The following is a 27,026-nucleotide window of genomic DNA, read 5'->3' on the forward strand; positions in this document are numbered from 1 at the left end:
CTATGTACTTTTATGTAGAGTCTTTCCTTTCTTTGTGTCTACAAAGTCATCCTCAGCCATGGATGTGATTTGTTATTAGAGGATGATACATGATCAAGGTGGATCAGAATTGGTAAGATGACTTTTTTTTAACAAAAAACCAAAAACACATCAGCCATGTGCTACTTTTTCGGGGAAAAAGGCATCCCAGGGCTTAATTTGATTCTGTCTCAAATCTGTATTGTCTTCAGCTGTATTGCTTGAATCCTGATTCCATACCCCAGGACTGAGAGGAGAAGCAAGAAAAAGTCCCTCGTCAACTCTGAAAATTTCAGCTTAGGCAGCTGCTTGTTGATTGCTGAAATTCCCCAGGCACTTTCATCTCAACATGGAGCTCTTCTCTTGCTGTTGGTACCAGCTGAGGTGTTCTGCAGTCTGTAGCAGCTGCCAGGTCCAACCAGCTGAGAGGGCTGGGGACCCTTACCAGAGATTTAGGATGCCTTCAAAGTTCTGCACAGTTCTTCACATACCTCTTCACATGAGGTATGTTGGTCATTTAACTGAAGCTGGTAACTCTTATTTTCACACATTATGCACAAGCATTGATCGTTGTAGGATCAGGCCGTGGGTTGCAGTGAGATCTGGGCAAGAGGGTTCTGTTAGGTGGAATAATTTTCAAAATAGATACTTCAGTGAAAAGGCATTAGTACAGGGAGAAGGAATAATGAAGCATAAGATGGAAATTATGGGTTACTATGAAGAAAGAAAAAAAGAATAAAAGAACAAAATAGACAGAATTGTGCAGGTTTACTACACAAGGTGTAGTAGAAATGGCAGGAATGGCTCAATAAATATACATGTGTACTGCATTCCAAAACATTTTGAATGCAGGTCTTGGTGTTTATGGGCAAGACAGTTCATGGAAAACTGTCAGTCAATTTTAGCATGTATTAAATTATAAACCACATAGATGCCAATTTTAGAACCAGTCAGGTCATAACCTGTACTCACAGCTGAAAACTGCACAAATAAAAAGGATACCTCAGTTTCTCCTACTGCAGATGTACAAAGAGTAGCAAAAGACAAAGTAGGAGTGTATTAAGAGCTGGAAACTTGGTGACCACGCTTTGAGATCATAGTCCTTCTGCCTTGGCGGTCTCCTTTGGTTTCCCCACAACAGCACTCACTTCCCTAGGACCTGGGCTCAAGTTAAAATCTGTTCTTCAGACTGCTCTGTCTGTGCAAGGAAGTATGTGGAGACATTTGACTGTTAATTAATTTTAATGAACGAGACTGCGCCCTCCTGAGACCTGTATCCTACTGTAAGCAGAGTGGGATGCAGCGCCTTTCCTCACGGGGCGTCTCCGAGCTGCATTGCCCCAGCAGCAGTGCAGTAACCTGCTGCAATGTGATCTACCCGGGGCAGAGCATCACAGCCTCTCAGGCACGAGGAACGTGGCAGCTGTGCGGCTTGGGAGGCTCTCAGGAAGCAAAATGCCATTATCAAGATTGAAGTGGAGCTGAGCAGATCCTGCAGCCTCCCAGCAGACATTCAGGGCTTCTAGTAAGTCCCAGAGGATTCTGGCTCAGAGGCTCTGGAGGTCTCCTGAGGAGGGTACTCAGACTCCCTTCACTTGATGTGCTCATCTCTACAGAGAAGGTACGGAGGTGCTGAGGCATAGCTTGGGAAAGGATGGAAACAAGACAGAAGGGACCCTAATTCCCAAGTGTAGGATCTGCCTCAGGGGGGACATCTTGGCTGATGGTTTTCTCAGTTACCTGACACCAGAGAGATAGGATTGTTCTGGGAATGGGTAAGAAGAGGTGAGGGAGAGTGGGAAATGATAAGGAGAGTCGACTGGAGCAAAGGAAAGGGGATGAGAAATTTAAATAGGTAGAAAAAGGGGGCAGGGGGTGTCAGACCTGAACAGGAAATAGATTGGAAGGAAAGGGGATTGTCCCCGATGTGTGAAACTCACAAACCAACAAGGAAGGTGGAACTCTGTGATAATGCTCCCCAATTTCCATTTTGCATCCCAGATTTGTGACATCCCTCCACTGTGTCCAGAGTCAAGACCAGGGACAAAGCAGCACAAAGCTACCTTGTGCCTGACCAAGAAAGCAGAAGGGCAAGTAGGAATTATGAGGAAACCCTCCAACCAGTATGGGGAGAGAGACACCCATCACACATCCCTGCTCCCTCCCTAGACACATGCTGGCACCCAGATCTCACAGCCTGTTCCACACACGCTTCCCTTCATCTCCCTGGGTGCCACCAACATCACAGTCTCCTTTCCTAACTGCCTCTTTCATCCAGCAGTTCCCCCGATCACTGATGTCCCCAAAGCCACATTGACCTTCAATACAACTTTTGCCTTCACTGCTGAGAAGCCTCACGAGCCATCTGCGAGTGTAGCTAACCAACACCAATAATTTTGCTGGCACCTGAAAGAGTCAAAGTATGTGGCCCCCAGGACCACCCCAAGTGGTATGGGGTGGGATTGTGCCTTCATTACATACGGGGACAAGTAATTTCTGAGTCAGTGCTTTGTGGGTATAGATTGTAAGAAAAACAAATATTTCATCTGCTTTTTTCCTTGTCTAGAATAAACCTTTTACATGTGCAAAAGCTATTTTATTGCTGGCCTGGTACAAAAATCCTGAACCAGTTTCAAGGGCCAAAAAGGTGCTTATAGTCTTTAAAGCAGAATTATTCTCAAACTGTTCCCAAAATATGCCTGACAAAGTAACCCAAGCCAGACGAGTTGGCTGTGCTCATGCTAAAAGGAAACCTCTGTGCAGAGGAAACAGCCCTGCTTCGCTTTTCCAGAAAAATATCTGCATTTGAAAGAAATAATTTATTGGGAAATATGTACAGTACAGTAAAATAGCAAAATGAGACATTCAAATAGCAAAATGAGTCTTCTATATAAAGCTGTGCCCTTTGCCTCTAGTGGATAATGAATACAAATGATATAAAGAAGCAATGAACATTCAATGTTTTATAGTTAAAATACATTTGTGTGGAAAACAATGTGGCACAGAAAAAGGACTGAAGGGTTCTCCAAGATAATGCCAGAAGCTGTGAGATGTTAGCAGCTTTGTCGTATAAGTTTCAAGGTGTAGGTTTTTAATTTTCTCTTACAAATCGCAGAAGCAGTCGTGAAAACTGTCATTAAAATTCATGGCAAGGAAAGTAAACTTACATTAAAACCTTCCCTGTTCTTCTCTGACTAGGAAGTGTCTGCTTCTCAGCCAAAACCTTACCTACACAATCTGATTTAGTGTCTAGGCTCTGTTAAACTGGAGTTTTCATACATCACATCCTTTAACCCAGAGTACAAAGGAAAAAAAAACCTTATATGTTGCAACCTAGATTTTCAGGCCAGCAAGCTATGATGTCAAGAGGTTTCATTTGCCAAATTTTTTCTAGGAATGAAAAAAGAAGAAAAAACAGAGCAAATGTGAAGAGATTCGTTTATAAGTAAATAAAAGTAAATAAACCTCCCCCCCTTCCTCCTAGGTATAGATATGCATATAGTATATGTATATTTATTATGTGTATATGTACGCACACTTAGGTATTGCTGCTTTTGATCTAAAAGCAAGTTTACTTTAACAGCTTATTTCTAGCCTCTCCCTGAAGGAGTCAGTATTTATAGCAATGTATGTATGAGAGGAAGGCAGTATAAATGGTGAGCGCCTGGTTCATGAGTGGTTGGATGCGCAGAGCCACTGAGCCCGGCAAGCAAAACAAGGAGGCAGCTCTCAGAGCAGTGCTTCCTCATGCTGCTTGTTACTCCAGTGCCTGCATCCCTGTAAGTGGATTTTTACATCCATGTAAGCAATTTGCAGAGGTGGGCTGAGTTTGGAGGGCAGCCCCTGCCCCAGGTGTGGAAAGGATTGGCAAGGCTGCTGCAGTGCGTGAGGGCTCCTGCGTGGGCACCAGGGCCATGGTGCAGCAGCAGTGCTCACGGCCCAGCCAGGATGGGCAGGGCAGGTGGCACCTCCAGGGACATTGAAACCGGAGTACGAGTTAGAGCAGTCATGGGGCTGCTCTTAAGACTGAAGCTGCTTGACAGTCTGTTGGTTAATTCAGCAAGCAGAGGAAATCAAAAGCACTCTAAGCATGCTCAGTTCCTACTCTGTATTCACATTTGGCCAAATTAATCACAATTCAATTAGTGGAGTGTTAGGTACAAGAAGGGTGTTTCTTATCTCTTCACGGAGGCACATGCACACATCGTCCTCACCATGGAGGATGTCTTTCCTACCCTCCTTCTTTGTTCTTCTCTCCCCTCTGTTGAAAATAAGCCCTCCAGGCCAGTCATTTTTCTTTATATATAGCAAGAGGACAGTAAGGCCTCAGTCCAGTGTGCATTTAATGCAGTCCTGCCCCATTCCTCCCTCCTAGCACTTGGTCCCACCCCATCCCTACGTCCTTTCTCCTTCCCCAGTTGTAGGGATTTTCATTGCTGTGACTTCGGAAGCTGAGCTGCTATTGAAAAAAAGACTGATTTGTTGGGACTTTGCTGGGCTGTTTTTGACATGGATCATTTCCCAACTCAGTTCCTCAGATTGCTTTGATGGCACAACAGAGTGGATGGAGCAGTGAGGGGAACCAGGCTGGGGGTCAGGATGGGCTGGAGAGTGGTTAGACTGCTGTTGCTACAAAGCAGAAAAGGGAAAGAAAAAGAAAAGAAAAGAAAAGAAAAGAAAAGAAAAGAAAAGAAAAGAAAAGAAAAGAAAAGAAAAGAAAAGAAAAGAAAAGAAAAGAAAAGAAAAGAAAAGAAAAGAAAAGAGAGCTAAATCACAGCCAAAGCACAGTGTATTAGGGGCTTGGATCTAAAGAGTCAAGCACTGTCTTCTGCAGTGGTTACATTCCTCTGCACATTTACTTCTGGCCAAATTTCCTGAGAGCTCGGGGATTCACCAAGTTTGATTTCTTTAGGCTCTCTCCTGTGGATTTTCTTCTGTGTTTAGCATTAGGAAAAGATGGGAAATCTTGAGGCTTCACATAGGTTGTAGATTTTTCCCTTCCTGGGATTACTTGCACATAGAGGCAGCAGGGAGCCCTGGGACCCCTTGCAGGTCAGAGGTAACACACATCACTCACCTCGATGGTCTGGGATAGGGGTGCCCAGGAAGCAGTGCAGTCATGGGCTCATGGGTTTTGCAGGGCACACTGTGGTTTCCACATACTTGGGCTTCCTCAGCTCAGGATGGCTGGTCCCAAGGATTCCTGTGAGAGGGGGACAGGGGTCAGCAAGGGTGCAACCAGCAGGTCCCAAAGCGTGGTCAGGGTGCTTACTGTACCAGCCCCAACTCTGTCACAGTGGATTTTCTGTAGGACTTTTTTGTCCTGCTGGCAGGGGCCTGCTCAGGGATGCCAGCAAATTATTCAAGTCACCCTGTAACATGGTTTGTATCAGTCATAGGTTTGGCCAGCAGCAGTGACATTCAGCTAATGCTCCCTGAGCCTCGGAGACGAGAGAGGAGCCTGTCTGCCAGCTGAGTTCCAGGTCCTCCCTGGCCCTGCAAACTCTGGGAGAAAAACAGGAACCCTTGGCCCACACGGATAGTTGTTTGGGGCAGCGTTTCAAGGAGTGTAGCTTTTGTTTTAGCTGTTTGGTTACATGTCTCCTCTTGGATGTTTATGCTGAACAAAAGGCACTTGTTCTCTCACTGACTTCAATGAGCTTGAGTCCAGCTGGATTTGTGTTTAGGTGTAGAGTGCCAACAAATACCCCCATCAGCAGCCCCATTCGGAGGGAGCCTGGGGACAGCACTGGCCTGGGCACACCCTGCTGTCAGTGTGCTCTCAGGAACAGGAATGAAAACACAATTTGCAAACAGCCTCACTGGAGTGGGTCTGGGTACCAAGCCCAGAGGGCAGCTCTTGGGGCTCTCTTCGTTGGGGAATGCTTTGATGCATTGTGTGCCCAGGATGTTCAAGTTTATCCTCTAGCTGCCAAGTAACCTGCTTGTCTGCTTTAATTTGCTAAGCCTTTTTATTTTTAAGAAATCCTTTATTTATTTAAAAACTGCACATTTCCAATTAGTTCACTCCGCTCCTTTCTTGCCCTACTCCCACACATCCTATAGCAGGAGCCTCAGCTCACAAGCCGGAACACCAGTCAGGGTGCAAATATAAAATGGGCCCAACAGCTGCCAAGCACAGACAGGCACACTGAGTGGGAGCCTGTACAGGGCAGGCAGGCTCCAGAGACAGTGATTCAGCGGCAGGCAGACAAACATGCAGGCTCCTGCCACGGCCTGTGCGCAGGGGAGGGCAGTGGGGTTTCCAGGGGCTGCGTGCTGGGGTCCCAGGCCCTATGGAGCTGCCCTGGCGCTTTGTGTCAGCACCGAAAGATTATTAAGCAGGGCATGGGCTCAGTTTACTTTTACCCCTGCTGTCAGCCTTCATAAGCCAAGATATTCTAAGTTGTCCTTATCCTCAAATTAATAAATTCTGCTCCGTAAGAGTGTAAACACAGGAAAAGAACTCGACTAGAAAAAAAACACCCAAAAATTCAGGCTGGTGCTGTGCAGTAAGAACATTCCTTTTCCTGACAGGATATGGGATCAGAGTTTAAAAATATGCATTATGAGACGTGTGTTGGGGGCAAGGGGGTCAGTAGACAAATCAAGCCCATTGTTGGCTGAGCAGGAGAGGCTGGGAGGAGACAGTTCAGCAGCAGGTGCCGGCCGTGTCCCTGAAGCTGCGGCCGCAGGTGGGTGAGGAGGCCGCACGGGGCCGGCTGAGGCGAGGCTGGGCCTGGCTGCGCACCCGCAGCGTCACCCACAGCCAGGGCCGAGGGCAGCTGGGTGGCAATGGCCCCACAGAGCTGCTGCCCCGCAGGCACGGTGCCTGCCGGCCTCACGGGCAGCCCCACATGGCGGGTGCGATGGCCATGAGCGAACAGCTCCTGGCCTCTTCCCTCACACTCGGGGACATGGGAGCGTGGACTGGCATGTTATGCCCCATGGCCACTGTGGGCTGTTAAGGGAGCCTCCAGCCTCAGCCAGCTTCCACACAGGCAGGGCAAGCTCCATGGCTGTGAACATCCTCTCCCCTTACTCATGTGCCCCAGTGACATAGTATCTGCTCCAAATGCAAACCTCTTCTTGGGATGTAGCTAATTTTCTCCCTGACAGAGGTTGGTCATGGACACAGTAACCCTGGTGTGGGTGAATTTTTACTTTTGTCTGCGGGGGTCCCCTCAGAGGTCCCCTCTGTCAGAGACACAGCACACACAGGACTGGCTGAGCAGGTGGCTGGCTGCCCCCTTGCAGCCCCCAGGCCACACCAGGAGAGAGGTGGGATCCAGGCAGCAGGCCTGCAGACAAAGCCAGGAAGCTGTTGCTGGTCAGGCATTTCAGGGGAGGGCATGATTTCCACAACAATAAACACATCTGATTATTTGATTAGAGGGAAGACAAGGTCCCCAGGAGGAGGTCCTCACATACAAAAGACAAATAACTTGTGCTCCCGCTGGCAATGACAGGGCAGGAGGATGAGGGCAATGTCCTATTGAGGCTTTGATCAGCCAGGGTCAAGCATGCAAGCTAACATGGCTGAAGAGGTTCAGGCTTCGATCCCACTGCAGGGCCGTGCCTGGCCCTCTCCCAGCCCTCCACTTGTCTTTCCTGCAGTCTTTCACCCCTGTCTAGGAAGCAATGTGGGAGCCTCCCAAGACAGATTCTGCCTCCCAATGTCCCCTGGCTTCAGCAAGGCCATGTCCTCCACTCCAAGCTTCTCAGTGCCGGGCATCACAGCACATCCCTCTACTTCTGCCACTTACTCATCTGCATGTCTAGGATAAACCAGTGAAAGAGGCTTCTTGGTCTCATGGCATGCCTTTTGCCATGGTGCAAGCAGAGATGCTGCGATGCAGCAGTTGGAAGACAGGAGAGTGTTAGAAGTGCAGAGAAGGTAATTTTCCAGTTCCATTTCTCCTGGACTTGGATTTGGATAGTCTGGCCATAGTCGTGGGCACTTGGGGATTTCCCTGGCTCCTGGAAGGTTGAGCTGTCCCCTTTCACCCTGCCATAAGAGACCTTGGGGACTCTGCATTTCAAGAGATGGTTCTCAATGGTGCCAGCAACTGCAGATCCTGTGATGAACTGATGGTCCTAGATTGAGGCTGGATAAAGTGTTCAGTGTAGATGTTTTACTGCTGTTCTGTGCCTCCATAAGACAGGTGGCCCCAAAGCCTCGGTGCCCCAATAGCTTGACACACATGAGTCCCGCTTGCTGAAGAGCCCCAGAGCAGGAAGGCTCTGTGTGTATAGAAAAGGGCTTGAAGATCTGAGCTGTACTTCTACTTTCCCTTGGACAGTATATGTAAAAATAACTTGTATTTGGCCCACAGAACTGTAGTGCTTGGAAGTGAGAGCAAGAAAGAGATGATTTTGCACTTGGAGACTGGAGTTCTCCAAGATCTTTATAAACACAACACAGCCCTTTAAAATGAGAGACCCTTGTTGATCTCCCGTATCAGGGGGAGCACTGGCTGAACACAAAAAATCACTGGTACTCCAAATCACTGGTACTCCAAAGTAAGCAAAGAAAAAAAAAAAAGAAACTGTTGTTTCAAATACAGGTTTCTACACAGAGTTGTATTGCATAGATGCAGTATACAAATCAATGTGTGGGCAAGCTCTGAGATTCTGGTCCTATCTAAGAGTTTATTTAATATATGAAAAGAAAATCTGCCTCTCCCTTCAATATGTATGCTCTGTGAGAATTTCTGTGCAGACATAGATGGAATAGGCCGGAGCACTGGAAGTTTGTGCTGTTCATGCTTCATAGCTTCTCTCAGTCCCCAAGCACTTTTCAAGCTGTCTGAGTGGCCAAGGCCACCAGGAAATGCTTGCCAGTCTGTTTGTCATCTCACACCCTCAGTAAATCATCCCAGTATCATCTGACTCAGAGCTCTTAGAAATCTGGACAACCTTGACAGAAAATGTGGGTCATGGGCTGGGAAATCCAGCAGAAGAGTTTTGGGGAACATGAGACCGCAAGATACGAGTCTTCCCTAATCTGCCGCAAGACCTTAGGTCTCTGCCCAAGAGTGCGGCTAGAAAGCAGCCCCTTAAATGGATGCCACATCAGAGATATTGACTTACCAGTGGCCTGGGTACAATTACCCATGAAACTTCAACCCAGGATATGAGTATCACTAAGAGACAAACAATCCCATCTGCAGCCTGCCCCTTTGAGATGTCTTCTCTGTTTATAGAAAAGAAGGGGGTGGTGAGCGTCTGTTAAAATGTGTAACTTCCTGGCATCATCTTGGAGGAGTCATGTCTTTTAGTGGGACTCGTCAATCAAAACTGTCTAATGGCACAGCGGTCAGTGGTCCTCGCAGTGGCTGTGGCAAACGAACAGGGATGCTACAAATAACTTTTCTGTCCCAAAATATTTTGACTTATTTGAGGGTGTATATGTAAAGGGAACAGTAATATTTCACATGGCTGGTGCCCTGCCCTGCCCTTCCCCCTGGGGAAGCAGAGATCTCTGGAAACCTGCAGGGAGAGTAGAGGAGGGAAACCATGACCTTAGGGAGCCAAGAAAATTTTGCAAAGCAAAAAGAGATGCTTGTGTAACCTCCCATAACTACCAGCTCTGAGGAGATTGCCTGAAGAATCACTAGGTTTGGCTTAAGTTAATGAAAAAAACAGGGAAGAAAGTTGTCCTTTCCAACCTGCACCCACATTCTCATTTACCTTGGGCAAAAATAAAACATGCTTAGATATGAATTCTGCGCCAGAAGTAGTATTCTACACTAACTCACAGAGGGTAAATGACTTCTTGTGGTATATAGCAGTGGGAATTCAGGCACGTAATGTAATAACAAGAAAGGATTTTTAGATTTGTCTCAGAAACCCTGCTAGCTCAGACATTATAAAAAAGAATGCCAAACTTTTGTATCTCCGTGAACACAAGACAAGAGTAAAACTTTCTTAAAAAGAGGGAAATACGTCTCCAGTTTGAGAAGAGCTGTCTATTTTGAAAAAATTGCTGCAGAAAACATGGGCAAAGAGCACCTCACATCTGAAGAGCACATTACTGTTCCTCAGTTCTTTACTTGTGTAATTAAATGCCACATTAAATGCTTAACCAAGGACTTTGCTTAGTAAATGTTTCCTTAGTCATTTGCATGGGATGTGACAGCACCAGATCCGAGCCTCAATCAGGGTGTCCAAGCAAAATCACAAAGCAAACGGGAAGGAAAAGTCTTCTAGTGCTGCCTCTTGGGGTGAAACAGTAACACAACACAGCAGACCAGGATGGGACATGAAAAATACAGAATGCACTTAGAGCTGACAGCCATAGTGTAATGTGACCCCAGTCACATTGGTATTTGATTAGCCAACATGACTGGGAAACAGCCCTGCTCTTAGGAGAAAGAAATCTTTCATATCCCCTACAATCAAGCCCTCAGCTTTGTTTTATCAGGGAGATGGCATCTGAATGTTTCAGCAGAACGGGCTGTTCTACGAGGGCACATTGCCCCCCATGTGTCCCTGTGCACAGGACTTTCTCCAGCAGGGCCGGATGAAGGAGACGCAGCCTGCAGCAGTCCCTAAGAGGTCTGTGCCAGACTCTGGTGCCTTGGGAGCCTCCCAAGTGCCCACTGTGCGCAGGGCTGAGACCATCACACTGCAGAGAGGGAAAGCTTGTGAATTTGTGTGCTAGGCTTTTTAGTTAATTTATTGGAAGGTGACTGGTGGGTGAGGGGAACACAAAATTTGTGTGCTGCCGCGGGGTCACCAGCCCAAGCCACCCGTGTTGAGCTCCATCTCTCTCTCTCTCTGTGGCGTCTAATAGAAGGACAACCAACAAGTCTTCTTCTCCTCCACTTCCTCCTCCCAAGGCTGCAGATGGCGAGTTCGTCCTGCACATGAGCATGGACACATGCTAGCCTCTCTACGAAGGAACTCAGTATAGCCAACCATCATGAAAGAACCTTTTTAGGGGACAAAATTAGAGGCTCCAGCTTTCCTCTTCCCCCTCCTCACCCACCTTCCCCCCCTACTGCTGCACCACACGTCTGTAATATTTTATTTCAATCAGTTTTGTTTTGCTTCTGAAATCTGCCTCACTCCCTCTGTCCAGACATTTCATTTCCCTTGGAGACAGGTAAATAAGTAAATAACTGTAGTCAAAACCCTGTGTGAGTACCGAAGCCTGGAGTGCTAGGAAGCAACTAGTGTGTCTGATTTTCCAGTGAAAGTCCAGGTGCAATCTCGGCAGCACGGCTACTGTCTGCCTTTCAAGCAGATGTCTTCATCTAAAGCCCCCGCCACCACCCCACTCCCTTTGTGCATCCTCACAGGGAGGACGGGAGTGGGAGACAATATAAATTAATATCCATTGGAATGACAGCAGCTGGTGCCTTGCATAGCTGCAAACACGTGTCTTAGAAGTAGAGTGATTAGTCGTGAAACTGTAGAGCTGAATGTTTATGCTTGATCAATTACAGGAAAACAATAGATGGTGGTTTTGTCCAAGTGGGAGGAGTGAGGGGAGGGAGGCTTCAGCCATGAGATGATTTTACTCTTTTTTTTTGTAATGATAGCTTCAAAGAATATGGGGTCTAGTTACCAAAGAGGCTGGCAAACAACAGCTTCTGAGAAACCCACTGGTTGCAGGCAGCACTTAGCAGTCTAAACCTCACACAGATTTTTTTTTCCAAACTTCTTAACATTTATGAGGGATGGATTCAGATGGATTCAAAGCAAGGAGCATGTGGGAATGAATTAGGCAAAGCTTTCTAGTGCACAAGGATGTATGCATTGTGTGTAGAGGCCTTCAGCTGGAAGGAGTAATTTTTGTCTGTTTCTATACATAGAGCCTCTCCTACTGCCCCAGTTAAGCAGAGATGCTCCTGTCAGAGCAGTGTCATGTTAGTGGCTGCAGTGTGGCACAGGACTGTGCCTTCGGCTCCAGTTCTAATTCTTTAGCAGCACTAATTGCAAACACAGTCTGTGTCACTCCCCACATCCGCAAAAAAAAAAAAAAAAAAAAAAAAAGGAGTTACATTTTGCAATAATTCTAATGGAAATGCTAATGGGATGAACAGCAATATGAGGCCAGTGGGTGACCCAGCAATTTCATCTGTGCTGGCAACGGATGACCATCTAAACCATGTTCGGGTAATTCTTCCTCTCATTAGTAGCACAATAACTCATACACACAAATCCATAGGCATTTGCTATAATTTTTTTACATGGCTGGAAATAGAAGTAAGCACATGCAGTATGCAAGCGTTACAGCATGTGTTGGCTGTAAATCTGTCTGGAAGTGGCCTGATTCTGTTCCTGGTTAAAGCAGTGGGAATTTTGCCATTGACTTCAATTGAAGCAGGATGGGATTTTTTTGGACTTATTTTAAAGTGGGGCTTTGTTTCTCTGGAACAAAGTTTTCAGATTCACAGCTACATTTCACTACTTGGCTTGAACTCACACCAATTCACCTTTCATGTGTTTGACAGATGGGGCTTCTCTGTTGCCCACCTTCTGTTTGGTATCAGCACTGTAACCAGTCTCCGCTGGGTGACAGCCACCTGTGGCTGTGCTGGGGGACTGAGCCAAGAGAAAGAGGGATCTCACATGGACATCTCTGGACACCTTTGATTCAAATGTGTAAGAGCACTTGGAAGAGAAAGCCACCGCTTTCATGTTTTCAGCAGGTGAAAGGTGAAAATATTTCTTAGAGCACCTAAGATTGAGGTGAGTGGTGGTGAGGAGCACAGGGACCTCTGCTCTGCCTGCAATGGGTCTAGTATTTCTGAGTTACATCATGTAAAATGGGGGTAATTGCAATCCCTGTGGCTTTCCCAAACTACCTGTAGCCCTTAGGGACAGCATTGTGTTGCAAGTTCTAGTATATACCTATATACATATAGTTAAGTGTGTAAGGAAGAGGCTTATATATGGTATATCACCATGTGTTTCTCTGCTGCTGCCACAGCAACTTTTGAACCATTACATCAGAAATACAAATCTCCTGCATGATTTCTAAAAACAGTTGGGGAGAGAGAGGGATCATGCTAGTGCCACCATGTCACAAAATGCCTGAGCTCGACCTTTATTACACATCCACGAATCCAGCCACATGCTAAGCACCTCTAGGAAAGCAGCATTCATTTGTCCCATTGCTCACACAACTAATTGCTTCATTGATTTTCATTTCTGGTGGCCACAGTAGGAGGAGTCCAGCTCTTCTCATCAAAGACTACAGTTTCATACTGCTCTTTTCTAGCATTGTCTCTGCTCTCACTTGGCTTCCTTGCTGAGCACTTTCAGTTCCCCCCTCCCAGCTCTGCCTCTGCCCTACTCCCTACAAAGAGCCATGGGCTCCTCTGCCAACTGTCTTCTCACTTTCCAGGGAGACACCTCTTCTCCTTCACACTTTGCTAGCAGTGTGATATCTAGATCCCCTCTCTCATTAGTCACCCACAACATCCTCTCTCAACTGTTGATGATTTACAGCTTGTCCCTCTACTCCCCCCCCCATTCTGAAATTCCCATCACAACAAAAAACTCAGGAATGAGAAAATAAATATGTATTATTTCAATAGGAGCCTCAAAAACAAAAAGCTTTTGCAACAACTTCCAAGTCAGAATCACAGAGATTATGGTAAGACAGAAAAACCTAAGAAACAGCAGCTGTAAAATATATTTAAAAGCCTTTATTCTTTCCTATCACAATGTGGCAAAAGAAACTAAATACAGCTTTCCATTTGTTTAACTAAAAGCTGCCATTCCTCAGTCTCTTTGATGACAATGATACCCACAGTTAAAATCAAACTGCAGCACACATATGGAAAACTTTGAGCTCTGTACCAACTTTGCACAATGTATTATTAATAGCAAGGTTTGTGAACCCAACTGCTCTCAGGTGCTGAGAGCAAGGCGAAGTCTGACTGTGCTGGGCTCATGGTTGATGCTGATAAATGCAGCACACTGAGGAGGCAAAAGAAAAACCTGCACCTGAGGATTGTCTGTATTACCGTAACCACTGGATCCACTGTGTTGTGCATGGAGAGAGACCTATCAGGACTGCAACATCAAGCAAAGAAGTCAGACAAGGGATGGGAGAGAAAAGGTATCAGCTGTCCCATTTTGCTGACATGGAAAGCAAATGAAGTATGGTAAAGGCCTGGTACTACCCACAGGGTTACACTGGGGTAGCTCTTGGGTCACCTGTCTGGCTCAGAGTGGCCAAAAGACCCTACTGCTTCTCCAAATCTGAAGCTGCATGGCCACAAAACCATGCCTCATTTTAGGGTGCCTGATAACAGTTATTCTTGTGCACTTTTTCACTTCAGCAGATTCTTGCTGCTAGGCCCTAGGTTTGAACCTCTGAGAAGCACACCCTGAATTTGCAGAGGAGCCTAATGTCCTGTGAAGGCAGCTGAGTACAAGAGTGTTTTCACTGCCCTGCTGTAGAAGCTGGCCAGAAAATTATCTGCTTCCTGACTGTTGTTCTGCAGTCCCAATACCCTGGAGGGCCATCTGGTGCAGTTATTTGAGGCATGGGCTTCATGGCCACCCTATTGACTGTGAAGCAGCCTTAGCACCATTGATTTCCAGAAGTTGCACTAAAAAATCAATAGGGTCTGTATGAAGGATCCTGAGGAGAGAGGGGTGACCCCTCTTGGGAAAAAATATTTACTCTGCAGTGATAAGGAAGCAGCCCCATCCCTAGAAGGAAAGGGTGATGACTGTGATACCAAACATTCACAGAAAGGGAAAGGAAGCAGAATAGGGCTCCCACAAGATTATGGATTTCTTGTCTAGGAAGTGGCATAAATGCAAAGTCTGACTTGAGATGTGCACTTATGTCAAAGGGAGGATTAAGAAGACAATCTTCAGCCTGATACATCCAGCAGAGCTGTCTCCAGCAAGACCATAGTGCTACTAAGAACTTTGGAGGAGGGGAAGCATGTACATAAGTTCTGTGCCAGACATGTTTTGAAAAGTTCTCAAAACACAGGAGAGTTTGGCTATGGTGAAAACATAGCTCAGCATGGCTTACAACTATCAGCTGGGATCCTCTAGATCTGTTCTGATCTGTCTTTCATTAGCAGATTATGCATGGCTTTTTCTGTCATGAGATTGCTTTTTCAGGTCACTGACATATGCTAGGTGAAGTCAAGTGAAAAGCAATGGATCCCTTGACATCCTCACCCAAGTGTTCTGTGTTAAAAACCATCTCCAAACAACAATTCAGAAGTTCCTATTTCTGATATTGCACAGGCATAGTCAAATGGCAATCTCTCCCTCAACAGTTTACAACTTAACTAAATGCTGAAGTAATCCACCGGCTTGTCATGCATGTTGTATCTGGCTCTTGGTTTTTGTCTGCTTTGTCTCTTCAGATTGTAAACTGTTTGAGGCAAGAACTGTCTCTGAGTCTGTGTTTGGACAGAAGAGAGTCCTGGTCCTTGCACAGCCAGGTACTATAATAAATACAAGGCACAATAATTTATTTTAAAATGAACATCAAAGAAAATAAAAGATTAAAAGGGAAAGAAAACCTTTCACAGCTCAAGGCTTTTCCCCATGACAGGGCTCCAGAAGAATGTGCTATCTGCTGGAGGGAGCTAACTGCTAACCCCAGTTGCTGGGAGGGCTGTGTGACGTACCACCACGGAAGTCACGCTGGAATATGCCTGGGATGGGGGGGGAGGGAGGGAGGGAGGGAGGGAGGAGAAGGGTGAGGTCAAAAGCTAAACTATGATAAGAAAAAGAGAAATCCCTTTAAAATACACACATGCATTTTCTTGCCAGAATCTATCAAGCCAACAGCCAAAGCATGGTAATGGCATTTTGTTTATATGAAAAGAGAAATGGCTTCTGTGCTAAGATTTTTTTTTTGCAAAGTTTCAGGCAAGGGGTGGGGGGGGGGTGGATCTAAGTGACTTGCTAGTTTAAGAATTTGTGTATTTTTGAGGAGGTGTTTTGGTAAGACTGGTGGGATGGCCCTTTCTAACACTGAGCACACAGCCCTGTAAGTGTTTGCTACAGACCGTGACACACCATGGAAGCCAGCCCAGCAAGGGCAACGGCAGTGCTTACAGTAAAAAACATCATGCTGGCTTTGCAGGGCTCAGCCACTTGGGTCACATCCAGCCATCAGCGAAGTTGATGGATGAACTCGCACCAGCTTCAGCAGACTTCAAATGAGGCCCTTGGTTTGTGACTCTAACTGGGTAGAGGTCCACAAATGTGCCTCTCTAATGCTGTCTGTGGAAAATTTGCTGTTGACCCTAACTGGAGTATGGTCCAAGTGGAGTTTCACCAGAATGAAGCTGTCCATGTGCTGCTCTGTGGTAGGAACCACAGTCACTGGGCCATTTTGGGTGCTTTTAGCAGGTGAACATATACAGTCAACCCCCAAACCAGAAACTTTTTGATTTTTCAAGAGTCTTAACTGCACTCAACAGTTACAGTGGGGTAAAATACTCAAGCCCCAGTCAAAGTTCACATTAGCAAAGCCCACAGAATTTCCAGGGTCTGTTGGAGGAACAGATGGCCTTTACAGCTCCATGGTCTCTTCTTTGCAATTGAGGAGAAGCTGTGGGAAATCACCCTCCTCACAAGCTGGGGGACTAGTGGGTGTGTGGAGAAGGAGCCACAGCGGAGAGGAACCAAGCAGGGTATGTTTGGAGATGGGGTCAGGAGGGATGGCTCCCTGCAGGCTTGGGGTTTTGCTGCAGTGCCTTCTGATGCCCTTAGCAAAGCAACATGCCTGCTGCTACACTACAGCAATTCAAGATCTGTCTTTCCAGCCTGGGTCACTCTGTGCCCCTCTCCCCTCCTCCATTTTCTCCTCCAGGACCATTCACTGTGCCAAACAACAGCATGCAATCATCTTGTGGGGGTTATTTCTGCCTAATATACCCACCCAGTGGGATTTCAGTGAACATTAAAGTGGTAGATGGAGCCTTTAATGAAGTTAACCTGCTGAAACCGGGAGAGCATTTGGTTGAAGTATACCTGAAAGCCCAGGATTACACAGCAGCTGCTTCAAAAGAGCCCACTGCCTCCTTTCATACCACTGCTGTATTGAGAAATAATACAGCACCTTTATATTCTGCCTAATTTAGTCAGCTTGCTGAGGTCTGAAAGCTTTCTTTATTAACTCTGAAGATGCAGGGTCTTTCCTCGCCCGTGTCAGTTCCACTGCCCCCCCTCACAGTCTGCTGCACGGAGCAGGCCCCCAGCAGCACCTCTGCACCCCTCCTGCGGCTCAGCACCTCCTGAGCCGGCAGGAATCTCCCTCCATCTCTCTGCTAATCCCATGATGGATTTTAACTCCACTGGTTTTCTTCCTCCCTGTTTCCTGCCGTTTATGCATTTCCCCCCCATCCCCTCATCCTGTATCTTTGTTTCTTTTACTATTCCCCTTCTCCACTCTTCTTTTACCTCTGCTTTTTTCCCCTCCTTCTTCTAATTTATCCTTTCCAGGCTGCTTTGGCACTCCCCTAATTTCCCCTGCAGCAGTCAGTGCTTCTCCAGTACTCTCCCCAGAGCCAGTCGCTAGCTCCTGGCACCGCAGCAGGGCGATGCTGGCCCAGGACCCGTGTGGCTGCCTGAGCTTCAGGCCACACCAAAGCGGGGCAGAGGGAGAACTGCACACCAGCAGGGCTCCCCTTCTATCAAATATTTGTGTGCCGGAGAGGCAGGGGGCGAAAGCAGCTCCCTGCCGCCAGGAAGATAGGCTGGCAGCTGGAAATGTCAGAAAGAGGTGAGCAATGACAGGGTGAGTGGGCAATAACAGGGCAGGAAGCGGGGTGGGAGGGCAGTAATGGGATGAGCAAGGGCTTGCCTGCGACAGCACCCAAGAGCTGAAGGGGCAGCCTCTGGGCTTGCTCTGCAGCCACTGCTTAGCAGATTAGCAGACGTGGTACTCCCCATGAAAAATTAACAGGCCAGCTTGCTAATTAAGCCACCTCTAGACTGAAAGTTTATGGACTTGAATGCAATGTGCCAAAATGCTTTGTCCAAGTTGTGGTAGTGGCCTGCTTTTTTGAGTATGGACAAATTCCCCAGCAAAGAGTCTGGTCGAAGGCTACAGCTAATGGTATGCTAAGGTAATTATCGGCTATTTGTGGCCATAAAATGAGATCTCGTAATCATGCACCTGATAGGCTAATAAAAACATTTTATATTATGCACTTAGAGCTTTTTAGCTGAGGATCTCAAAGCACTGTCTGGAGGAGGAAAAGTGCAACAAGAAGTCTGCATTTGTGTGAGGAGCTGGGAGACAACCCACGCCGTCTGCCCCCATGCCCTGTGCTCCTGCTCTTTGGATACCCTGCCAAAAATGTTTGAGTCCCTGCTCTCCTGCTGACTGACAATACTTATGGTTTTATCTAGGCTGGGTATCATTTTTCCCCTCTCTCATTCCTAACCCTGTTTCAGTCCTGCTGTGTTGTTTTCTCTGGAAGGCGGTCAAGATCTGCATTGGAAATAGTATGTTTTGACATAAAACTGGGGGAGCCACCCTGTTTGTCCAACTACTCTGGAGCCCAGAGAAGGTTACAGGAATACATGATGCCTTGGTTTGAATTTTATTTAATTTAAAGCAGGATTGAAAAAGACTCTAAGGAAAAACTTGGGGATTTCCTGCTTTATAGACATTGCCTGATGGTCAGTTCATGGGGAGAGAACGACTCATTTAGAAAGAGGAAGCTGTGATTGAAAATAAATGAGGCTGCATGATCAATGTTTAAAAGGAGCTGCAATTAGAGGGAGGAGAGGAGCAGAGCTGCAGAGTGCCAGGGAAAACCCTAGGTACACAGGCCCTCGGGTCAGCAGCAGGGAACTAGGCAGTGTCTGAGGAGGCTTTCTGCTGGAGGGGAGGAGAGACGGGGGAAATTTCACTGCATCACAGCTCTGACTAATGCTTGGGCTGCAAAATTCCCTCAACCAAATTTAATGCAGATGGTATGTTAAATATCACGGTACCATTAAATTACATATTGTCTCATTTTCAGTGAGGTTTTGTGGATGTTTCTGACATACAGACATGGAAAAACGCTGCAGTTCCCGATGGGTTTGGTGAGTGCTTACTTGTGGGTTTTAGAAATCCGCAGGAGGACTGAGCAGAGCCCTGAGCCCTTTGGCAGAAGCAGGACTTCCCAGCATGGAGAGTTGATGAGGTCCAACTTCCCTTGTGGCACGGAGCAATGCCCACAGCAGCACCAGCAGCTGCCCCTGGAAACAAGCAGAGGTAAGCTCACAGTATATAGCATCACCCTGTGCTCAATGCCTTCAAACCTGAGAGAAGGTCGGAGTATTAAATGCTCCCAAAATAAGTATTTTTTACATTCTTCTACCTGAGCTGGAGTAATAGGTATCACCAGCTCTATTATCATCCTGTCCTGAACACTTGCAGTGGCAGAAACTGCTGTAGTGCTGCCTGGTTCTTTGGTTGCGCCTCTCTTTTCCTGACAGTGGCATGTCGGGGAGAGGAGACTTGAGATCCGACTCTAAACACAGGGCTGGATTAGTGGAGAGCAGTTGAAAAGCAGCTGAGAGAAACCTCTGTGGAGCAGCAGGTAACTTCATTTCCCATCACCGCTTTCTTTCCTAGGGTTATCTTCTCTTCATTCAGTAACAGATCAGAGCTGTTATCAGTTCAAGGTTTTGTTTGCCCTCTTCTATTGACCTTAACCAGGGAAAACGGAACATAATGGAAGAAAAATTGCCCCTGTGCCATATGGTACGTGAGATGGGGCTGTCTCTGATTAGGGCTTGGTAACCTCTTCCCTTTCCATGCATGTCTTAAGAAAGGAATGATTCATGCTGTGGGTTTATATTACGCTCTGATATCTGTGTTATGTTTTGCAAGGGCTATTTATACACGCAAAAAAATCACACTTCGCTAGCTTGATAGTAGTCTAACTATAAGCGAGTAGTAAATAATAGTTGCATAATTCCACATCAAAATACAATAAATAAGACAGCAGACTCTGTTGCCACTGGCTTTGCATTGACTTCAGTGGGTTTTGGAGCACATTTGAGCCACAGAAGATGCAAAATCAGGTATCAAAACACACAGAAGGTAGAAGGATGCTACAGCCCTCAGGGTAACGGCTGAAATATCAGATCTATCTGTCAGGCCAAATCTGTTGCTGTCAATGAACTTCCACTGGCCTCAGAGGAACTCTAAGCGTTTGTGTTGTGTGAATGTGCTTAAACAGGTTGGCATCATGATTTCATTGACGTGAGCTGGTAATGCTACTCGTAACTGATAGACAGCAGAGTACAAAATAATTAGTTTCATCACCCTAAATGAATACCAGTGAAATGTTCTTACTTTCCCTCTCACCCACACAATGATGTATCTCACTTCTGCCACATGCCAGTATCTTTTCACTAATTACCAACTTTAAAAAACTGAGGTAACATAGCTTTAATAGTTTTGTCTACTGTTTATTTGGAAGTTGGAATCTAAAATCTAGGGACTCATCAGCAACATAAAGTAATTGTTTTTAAATAACTTTTTGGCGCAGGGTTTTAAGGCTCATTTCACTTGCTTTGAAATTTCACCTCTCAAAGAGGATGGAGGTGTGAATTAGCCCCAGTTTGCCAGATGCCAGCTTTTAAGCTTGTTGTGGTCTGTGAATATAAGCAACAAGTAAACGCACGGTCCCAGCAGTTCCAGCTCGGACAGAGACTCCCCATCCTCACAAGGCAAAGGCGAACAAACTTTAGGAGCACTGCTGGGATGACTATGTGAATGCTGCTCTCGGTTTGTGTTTTTAAAGAGCCTCTCGGAGAAAACGGGTTTGTAGCGTGGAAGTCAACTGTGGTGCAGTCGGGCAGGGGGTTTGCATTTGTCCCTTGCAGAAGCCTTTGCACCGCACCGTGGGTGCCAGGAGCGAGGCAGCGTGTGCTTCCCGCTGCCGCTCTCCGCTCTCGCAGGCTGCTCTGGTCGAGGCTCGGCGCTTCTGGGTCTCGGCCGGCAGCGGCGGAAGCCCACGAGCAGGGACAATCCTTGTCCTGATGCTCCCCCATCCGACAATTTCAGGGTGTCTCCCTTCACACAGCCGACTCTTTTGCCGTTACTGCCATCGGGTTTGGTTCCTGCCCGCTCTGCGGGGCCCTCAGCGCCGGGGCGAGGGCCGGCCGGCACCCGCGGCACGGCAGCGCGGCTGGGACGCGCCCGGCTCCGCGGTGCCGCTCCGCGCCCCGCGCTGCCCCGGCCCCCGCGCCGCGGGGCGGCCGCGCTGCCCACGGGCGGGGCGGGCGGGGCGGGGCGCGGGGGCGGCGCGGTGCGCGGGGCGGTGCGCGGGCGGCCGGGGGGGCGCGGGGGGCGGCGCCGGCGCTCGGCGCTGACAGCCACATGCCGCCCTGCCTGAAAAGGCTGCGAGGCGCCGGCGGGGAGGGAGAGGAGGCGCAGACGGCGCCCCAGCCCGCACCACCGCCACCGCCACCGCCGCCGCGCCCCGGGGGATGCCGAGGCGCCGGCCCCGCGGGTCGCCCTAGGGGACAGGCGTTCTGCCGGCACCGCCCGCCCCGCAGCCCCGGTGCGGGGAACGCCGCCGCCCCTCGCTGAGCCGCGCCGGAGCTGGTCGCGAGTGGGGCGCCCACACGGGGCGCGGCGCGCCCGGGGTAGGGAGGCGAAGCTCGGCCCCGGAGCCTCGGGTCTTGCGTTGCGGGTTTCGGGTTTTTTTTTTATAATTTGTTCCGGAGGATGGATACGTTTCTTCTCGCCTGGGGATTTCTAGGGCTGTGCTTGCCCGGCTCTGGAGGCACAGCGGAGACAGGTAAGGCGCCCTCAGGAACGGGGCATGTCCCCGTCCGCCCAACTTTCGCGTTCCCGGGCGCGGTCCCGGTCTCAAGCATAGATGTTTTGCGTGGGAATAAATTTAGGGAATGCATGAGCGATCGGCCGCGCCACGCAGCTTTCGCAGCACGGGTATTGGAGGGGCTCGTGCGTGTGGCGGGGCGGGGATGGCGCACCCCCGGCAAGGAGCGTAGCGGCTGCAGCCGCGCGGCTCCCAGCGCCCGGCGTGAAGGGGCCAGGGGATGGAGCCACAACTGGAAAGTTGCGTGCTGTTTTTTTGGGGAGCTGCGGGGAAGGGAGGGGAAGCGGTAGGGACCAGCCACATGTCGAACACCCGCATCCAAATGTCCGCGGGCCCGCGCCGGTTGCAACCTCGGGAAACTTTAGATGAGAAATTAAAATTGTCGGGCGGGAGCAGGCAGCAGGGGCCGTGCAGAGCTGGGAGCGGGCGAATCTTAGCGGCGGAGGCGGCATCCTCAGGAAAGTCTGCCCGCGGTACGTGCGGGACCTGTACGCGCTTTGCAAACGCCGGGCTGTCCCGGGACGAGGCGGGTTCATGGCACGTATTGGGACGCGAGTGTGTTTTTCTGTTCCTCGCTGACGGGCTAGGCTGGACTATCAGGAGGTGCAGGGATGAAACTCATCCTTGCGTTGTTTCGGCGTGGAGAAAGGCGTGGGGCAGGCTGACGCTGGGCCCTAATGCTCCCCGGCCACTGGGTTTGATTCTCGCTAGTGGGGGCAACAGGGTCCCTATTTGGAATAGTCTCTGGAGGAAAAGGATTTGCTGTCCAGTGCTCTCTCGGGGCTCCTTCTGTGCTCAGGAGCTGCCTGGCAGGACGGTAGTGCCAAGCCAGCAGCTGCTGAGCTGTGGGTTTGCCTTCCCGTTAGTCGGGGCCTCGGGACATGGCTCAGGGCCCTGAGCTGCGGTCTGACCCGAGCAGCGGTAGATGATGGCAGAGTGCATTCTGCCTTCTCCTGCCCCGGAGCTGTGTGGCCACCCAGCTTCCCCTTGAAAAGGAAAAGGGGAAGTGAGAGAATCTCTGCTGCCTGAGAAAATCCCTCTCTTTTGCAGTGCGAAGCACAGACATTGCCGATAAACATTCAGCTGCCGGTTGGCATCACCTCCTTCCTTACTGTTATAAAGGAAAGAAAAAAAAATCCCATCTTTTGTTCAAGCAGGAAAGCGAATAGGCACTTGATGGGTTGAAGAGAAAGGGCAGTGTCCTGGGAGGCCCTTACGGAGTGCTACAGTCTTTTCAGATGAACCCTGTTGCAGAAGCAGTGTCTGATCTGCTGGAGTAGGTTTTGTGCTGTGGCAGATCGGGTTGTAACCTGAGGCTGGCTCCCGAAGATGCGCTGGCCAGTCTGGTTGTGATCCCTGTGGCCGCTGAGCCCGAGTGTGCGCCTGTGTCCATGTGTTCACCTCCTTCTATCCTGGAGTGAGCTCGGCATCAGGACTATTAACTAGGAAGAGGTTTGAGCACACCGGGTCTCTCAGGCCATTCAGGCGCTGTAAGCAGTGTTTATTTGAATGCGGGGTTTTCCCGGCTAAGCAGAGCATCACATGGTGTTGGAACCAGCAAGGAAGTTGTCTCTCTGTGGCCGACACCAGCGGTGGTTTGCCGAGATGATGATGTGTGGCTGCAAATCCGGTCAAATGACTTTATTGCCAGCACAGCGAGCAAAGGTACGGGGTAATGGGATGCAAACCTCGATCAGGCTACACTCAGCTTCAGTAAATTAGCCAGCCTAGTAAGGGAAACATGCCAGAGGTAGATGGATTTATGTTTCAGTCTGGTGCATCTGAAAGCCTTCCCCCATTATGGAAGTCCCTCTTTAGGTTCCCTAAGGGAGGTTAGTAGAGAGGGGAGACGTTTTTAATAGACAATAATATGATAATCCACATGAAAAAAAAAAACCTCATGCAATATTTCTACAGTAAGAGATAAACAGTGCAGCTGCCAATTTGTATGTAGCCAAGCAAACCCTGAGATAACCATGGAGGAGAGTGGGTGGGAGACCCGTGAAGATAAATCTGAAGGTTCGATGGCTGTGTGTTTTTCATTTTCCCGTAAAAAGCAATGAAGTAAGAAAGTAACAGATTTGAGTGACCCAAGTACTGAGCCGTTCAGATGATGTTTATGCAGCTCTGAGCAAAGCTCACTCTGAAGCTTTCCAAATAGTTTACTTAAAAGCTATTATTTTTAGTAGTGACTTAGGAGATGTAGCAAGGTGGGGAGTGGGACCAAAACAAATTGCTGCCAAGCAAGTGCACGGCCACACATACAAACATGCACACACACACCCACACAAGCTCTCAGTGTAGTGCCTTATGCCTGTGTGCTGTTAACTCAGCTCTTACTGGAAACAAAAGCTTTTTTAGACTAGGAATCAGATAGTTGTCAGAGCATCACTGAAAACCACTGATACAAGCTTGGTGGGGGGCTCTGACCGAGTTTAGGATGCTGCATTTTGTTTTCCTAGTTTTACTGCTACAGAAAATCATGGTGTGTGGTGTCTGGAGTGACAGGCATGCATATTGGTCCCAGAAGGCTCCGTGGAAGCGCTTCCCATCTCCCTGCCCTGCTCCTTCTGCCTCACCCCCCCCCCCCCCCCCAATCTTCCTTCCCAGTATCTTCTTTGTGTTTGGTACCTTGTGTGTGGCTTTAGAAGGTTAAAAGAGAAAGCACCCCACTTTGCTGGGCTGGAGAAGGCAGCACTTCCCGTCCTGGCAGGCGGGTGGGTTGGTTTCCTAGCAGAAACCTCCAGTCCGCCAGGCACCAGGACATGGTGGCCTTGCACTGCAGATAGCTTGAGAGGAGAAAGCATCCTTCATGGGGTTTTGGAAGCTGTCAGGTTCAGATAAGGCTGGGATCCTATCCTGTGGGGCCCCCAGTTGTATTAATAAGGAAAAATTAATTTTTAAGCACTGGGATTGCTGCCAAATTATATGACCTCTGACAGACCAGCTGTGCTAGGAAAATAAATTGTCTACATCTGAGACCCATGATCCTATCTGAAATCGAAATAGAAAAAAGTTGTCATTTAGCCACGGTGGTGGGGGCAGATTGCAGCAACCTGAGAGCAAACTGGAAGCTGTTAAACTTGTTCTCCATTGTGTAGTGAAGTCACCACCACCGTGCCCCCATGGAGCCTTGGGAATACAGTTGTCTAATCCGGGAAGTGCGGAGAGCTGATGTGCCTGCACACACCCAAGCTGGGGCTGATGGTGTCAGCAAGGGGTGGGGGCAGAAGTGGGGTGTGAACATTTCCAGCTCCATCCTCACTCTGTAACAGCCCTTTGACACATTTCTAATTATAATACACACACACAGACAAAGAGGTAGCTGGGCTATTTTCGAAATCCCTGTCTACACCCTGGTGGAAACCGCAATACTAGCAACAACATAAATCAGGGCTGTTGCTAACAGTGTTGCACACGGCTTAGCGCTACAGTAGCATGGGTTTAATCACACTCGGAATCAAAGGGTCAGCCTGCTCCCTGCCTGAGCCAAAGCGAAATCTCGGAAGGCCGGATCCTGAGCCAGGCTTGATGCCTGTGCAGTGAAAAGACACAAACTCAGACACGGAGGAGAGGTTCGTCAGCACGAGGTCAGCAGGCACGGGGCCAAACACTCGAAATCACAACTTGGATCTGTAACCCTTTCTATGTGCAAGCAGTGCCCATGAATCAGGGAGGACAGCTAGAGTAATGCTGGAAGGCTGGGGCTCCAGCTACAGCTTTGGTGAGGTGCCCTCTTCCCCAGCAGTTTGGGAAAAGGGGTACAAGCAACAGGTTGGCATGCAAAATAGCCTGAAGTATAACTTGCAGGGGTGGATAGCTGTAAGGACTTTCTGTCTGACTGCGTCTTCCCCTGTCTTCATACTTGATGAGCCAAAGAAAATGGGCTCCAGAGATAAAATACTGGGCTCCAGGTCTTTGAAACCTGCCCTCATTTCTCCCTGTTCATTTGAGATCAAGGCAAGACATCTGCCCAGCTGTTCTGGTGGGTCACCCAGTCGCTGTGAAATGCTGTCTGTGTAGGGCTTGAACACTTGCCCTTTTCTATGTCCCTTCTAGGAAGATGGTGAAGCAAAAAGGATGCTCTCCTTTTATTCTGCTTACATTTTATTGAAAGGCTTCTTTGAAACCCCCTTGTTTGGAAGGGATGCATGCAGAAAGAGGAAGGAGGAAAACCCCTTCTGCATGTAGACACACACACATACACTTATAACCTCCCTGATTCCTCCTCTCTCTTCTCAGGCACACAGATCTCTACCTTTCCTCTTACACACATAGTCACCAGCCTTGCTGCTGTCCCACACGCACACTTCTGCATCCATCCCTTCTCTGCGCCGTCTCTCACAAACCCAGAGCCCCTTGACAACTTTTACCCTCATGCACACCCCAAGCTCGCTGCTGCTTTCCTCCCCTTGTGTTTGCTGAATATGTGCTCAGCAGGTAACAATGTGTTTAAGACGCTCACCAGAATGTGCAATAATTTTGACAGCGTGCTCAAATGCAGCTGCTGCTGAGCCTCACGACCAGCACCAAAGGCTGAAGCCACTAGTGCTCGGCAGCATGCATGGGGGGACCCATGGCGGGGGTCTCTGAGTGGCTCAGAAGAGGCTGCTTCTCCTCTGTCCCATCGGTGGGGCTCTTTGCAGCCAAGGCACTGCATTGTGCTCTGAGGCTCCAGCAGGGCCTCTGGGAGGGAGGGCCAAGCCGGGGGTGTTGTGATATTGAGAGGCTCTGCCAGCTGCTGTGGGAGTGAGTCAGGGGTAAACTGCCACTGCCTGATAGGGAAAAAAGGATTCTGTTTCAGAATGGACCCTGACAGATGAGTTCAAAAGGTGTGAGGAAGCTGGGAGGGTGTGGGGGAGATGAGAGATGAGATAAGCTTTTTTTTCTTGTTGGAAGTTTTGTAATAATAATACTAATTAGTATTTCAGAGGCATTGAACACCTTTCATCAAGACTGAAGCTCTTTAGAGAGGAATCCTAGGGGAATCTTTTTTCCATGTGTACAACTAGAAACATCTCTTGTCTCCATGGCCCTTGAATGAGTTTGTTATTGACAGCATTAATGGGGGTGGCTCAGCAAATTTTCAACATCATATTTTTTCCTCATGTAGCCTATAGGTAGGGTGGCAGGCTGCCATGCAGGAAGGTTCCAGCTTCTGTTTCCCCGCCTGCAGTATTGGGGGGTTTTACTCAGAAACTGCCTAAC

General features: G+C 48.5%; 1 protein-coding gene across 6 annotated transcripts in view; it reads left to right on the forward strand.

The window, feature by feature from the left end:
- Window positions 1–21,321: 21,321 nt before the first annotated feature.
- The window catches only part of NRP2 (neuropilin 2), an 89,199-nt gene continuing 83,494 nt past the window's right edge, over window positions 21,322–27,026 (forward strand). For 5 of the 6 annotated variants that reach the window (XM_038142168.1, XM_038142167.1, XM_038142169.1 and 2 more), the window contains exon 1: window positions 21,323–21,776. In XM_038142168.1, the coding sequence (XP_037998096.1) occupies window positions 21,704–21,776 (73 nt within the window). In that variant the 5' untranslated portion in view covers window positions 21,323–21,703. Of the gene's footprint in view, window positions 21,777–27,026 lie in introns of all 6 variants that reach the window. The other variant, XM_038142166.1, reaches the window with a different exon arrangement.

This window comes from Motacilla alba, chromosome 7 (assembly GCF_015832195.1).
Source record: "Motacilla alba alba isolate MOTALB_02 chromosome 7, Motacilla_alba_V1.0_pri, whole genome shotgun sequence".
In the NCBI taxonomy this organism is placed as follows: Eukaryota; Metazoa; Chordata; class Aves; order Passeriformes; family Motacillidae; genus Motacilla; species Motacilla alba.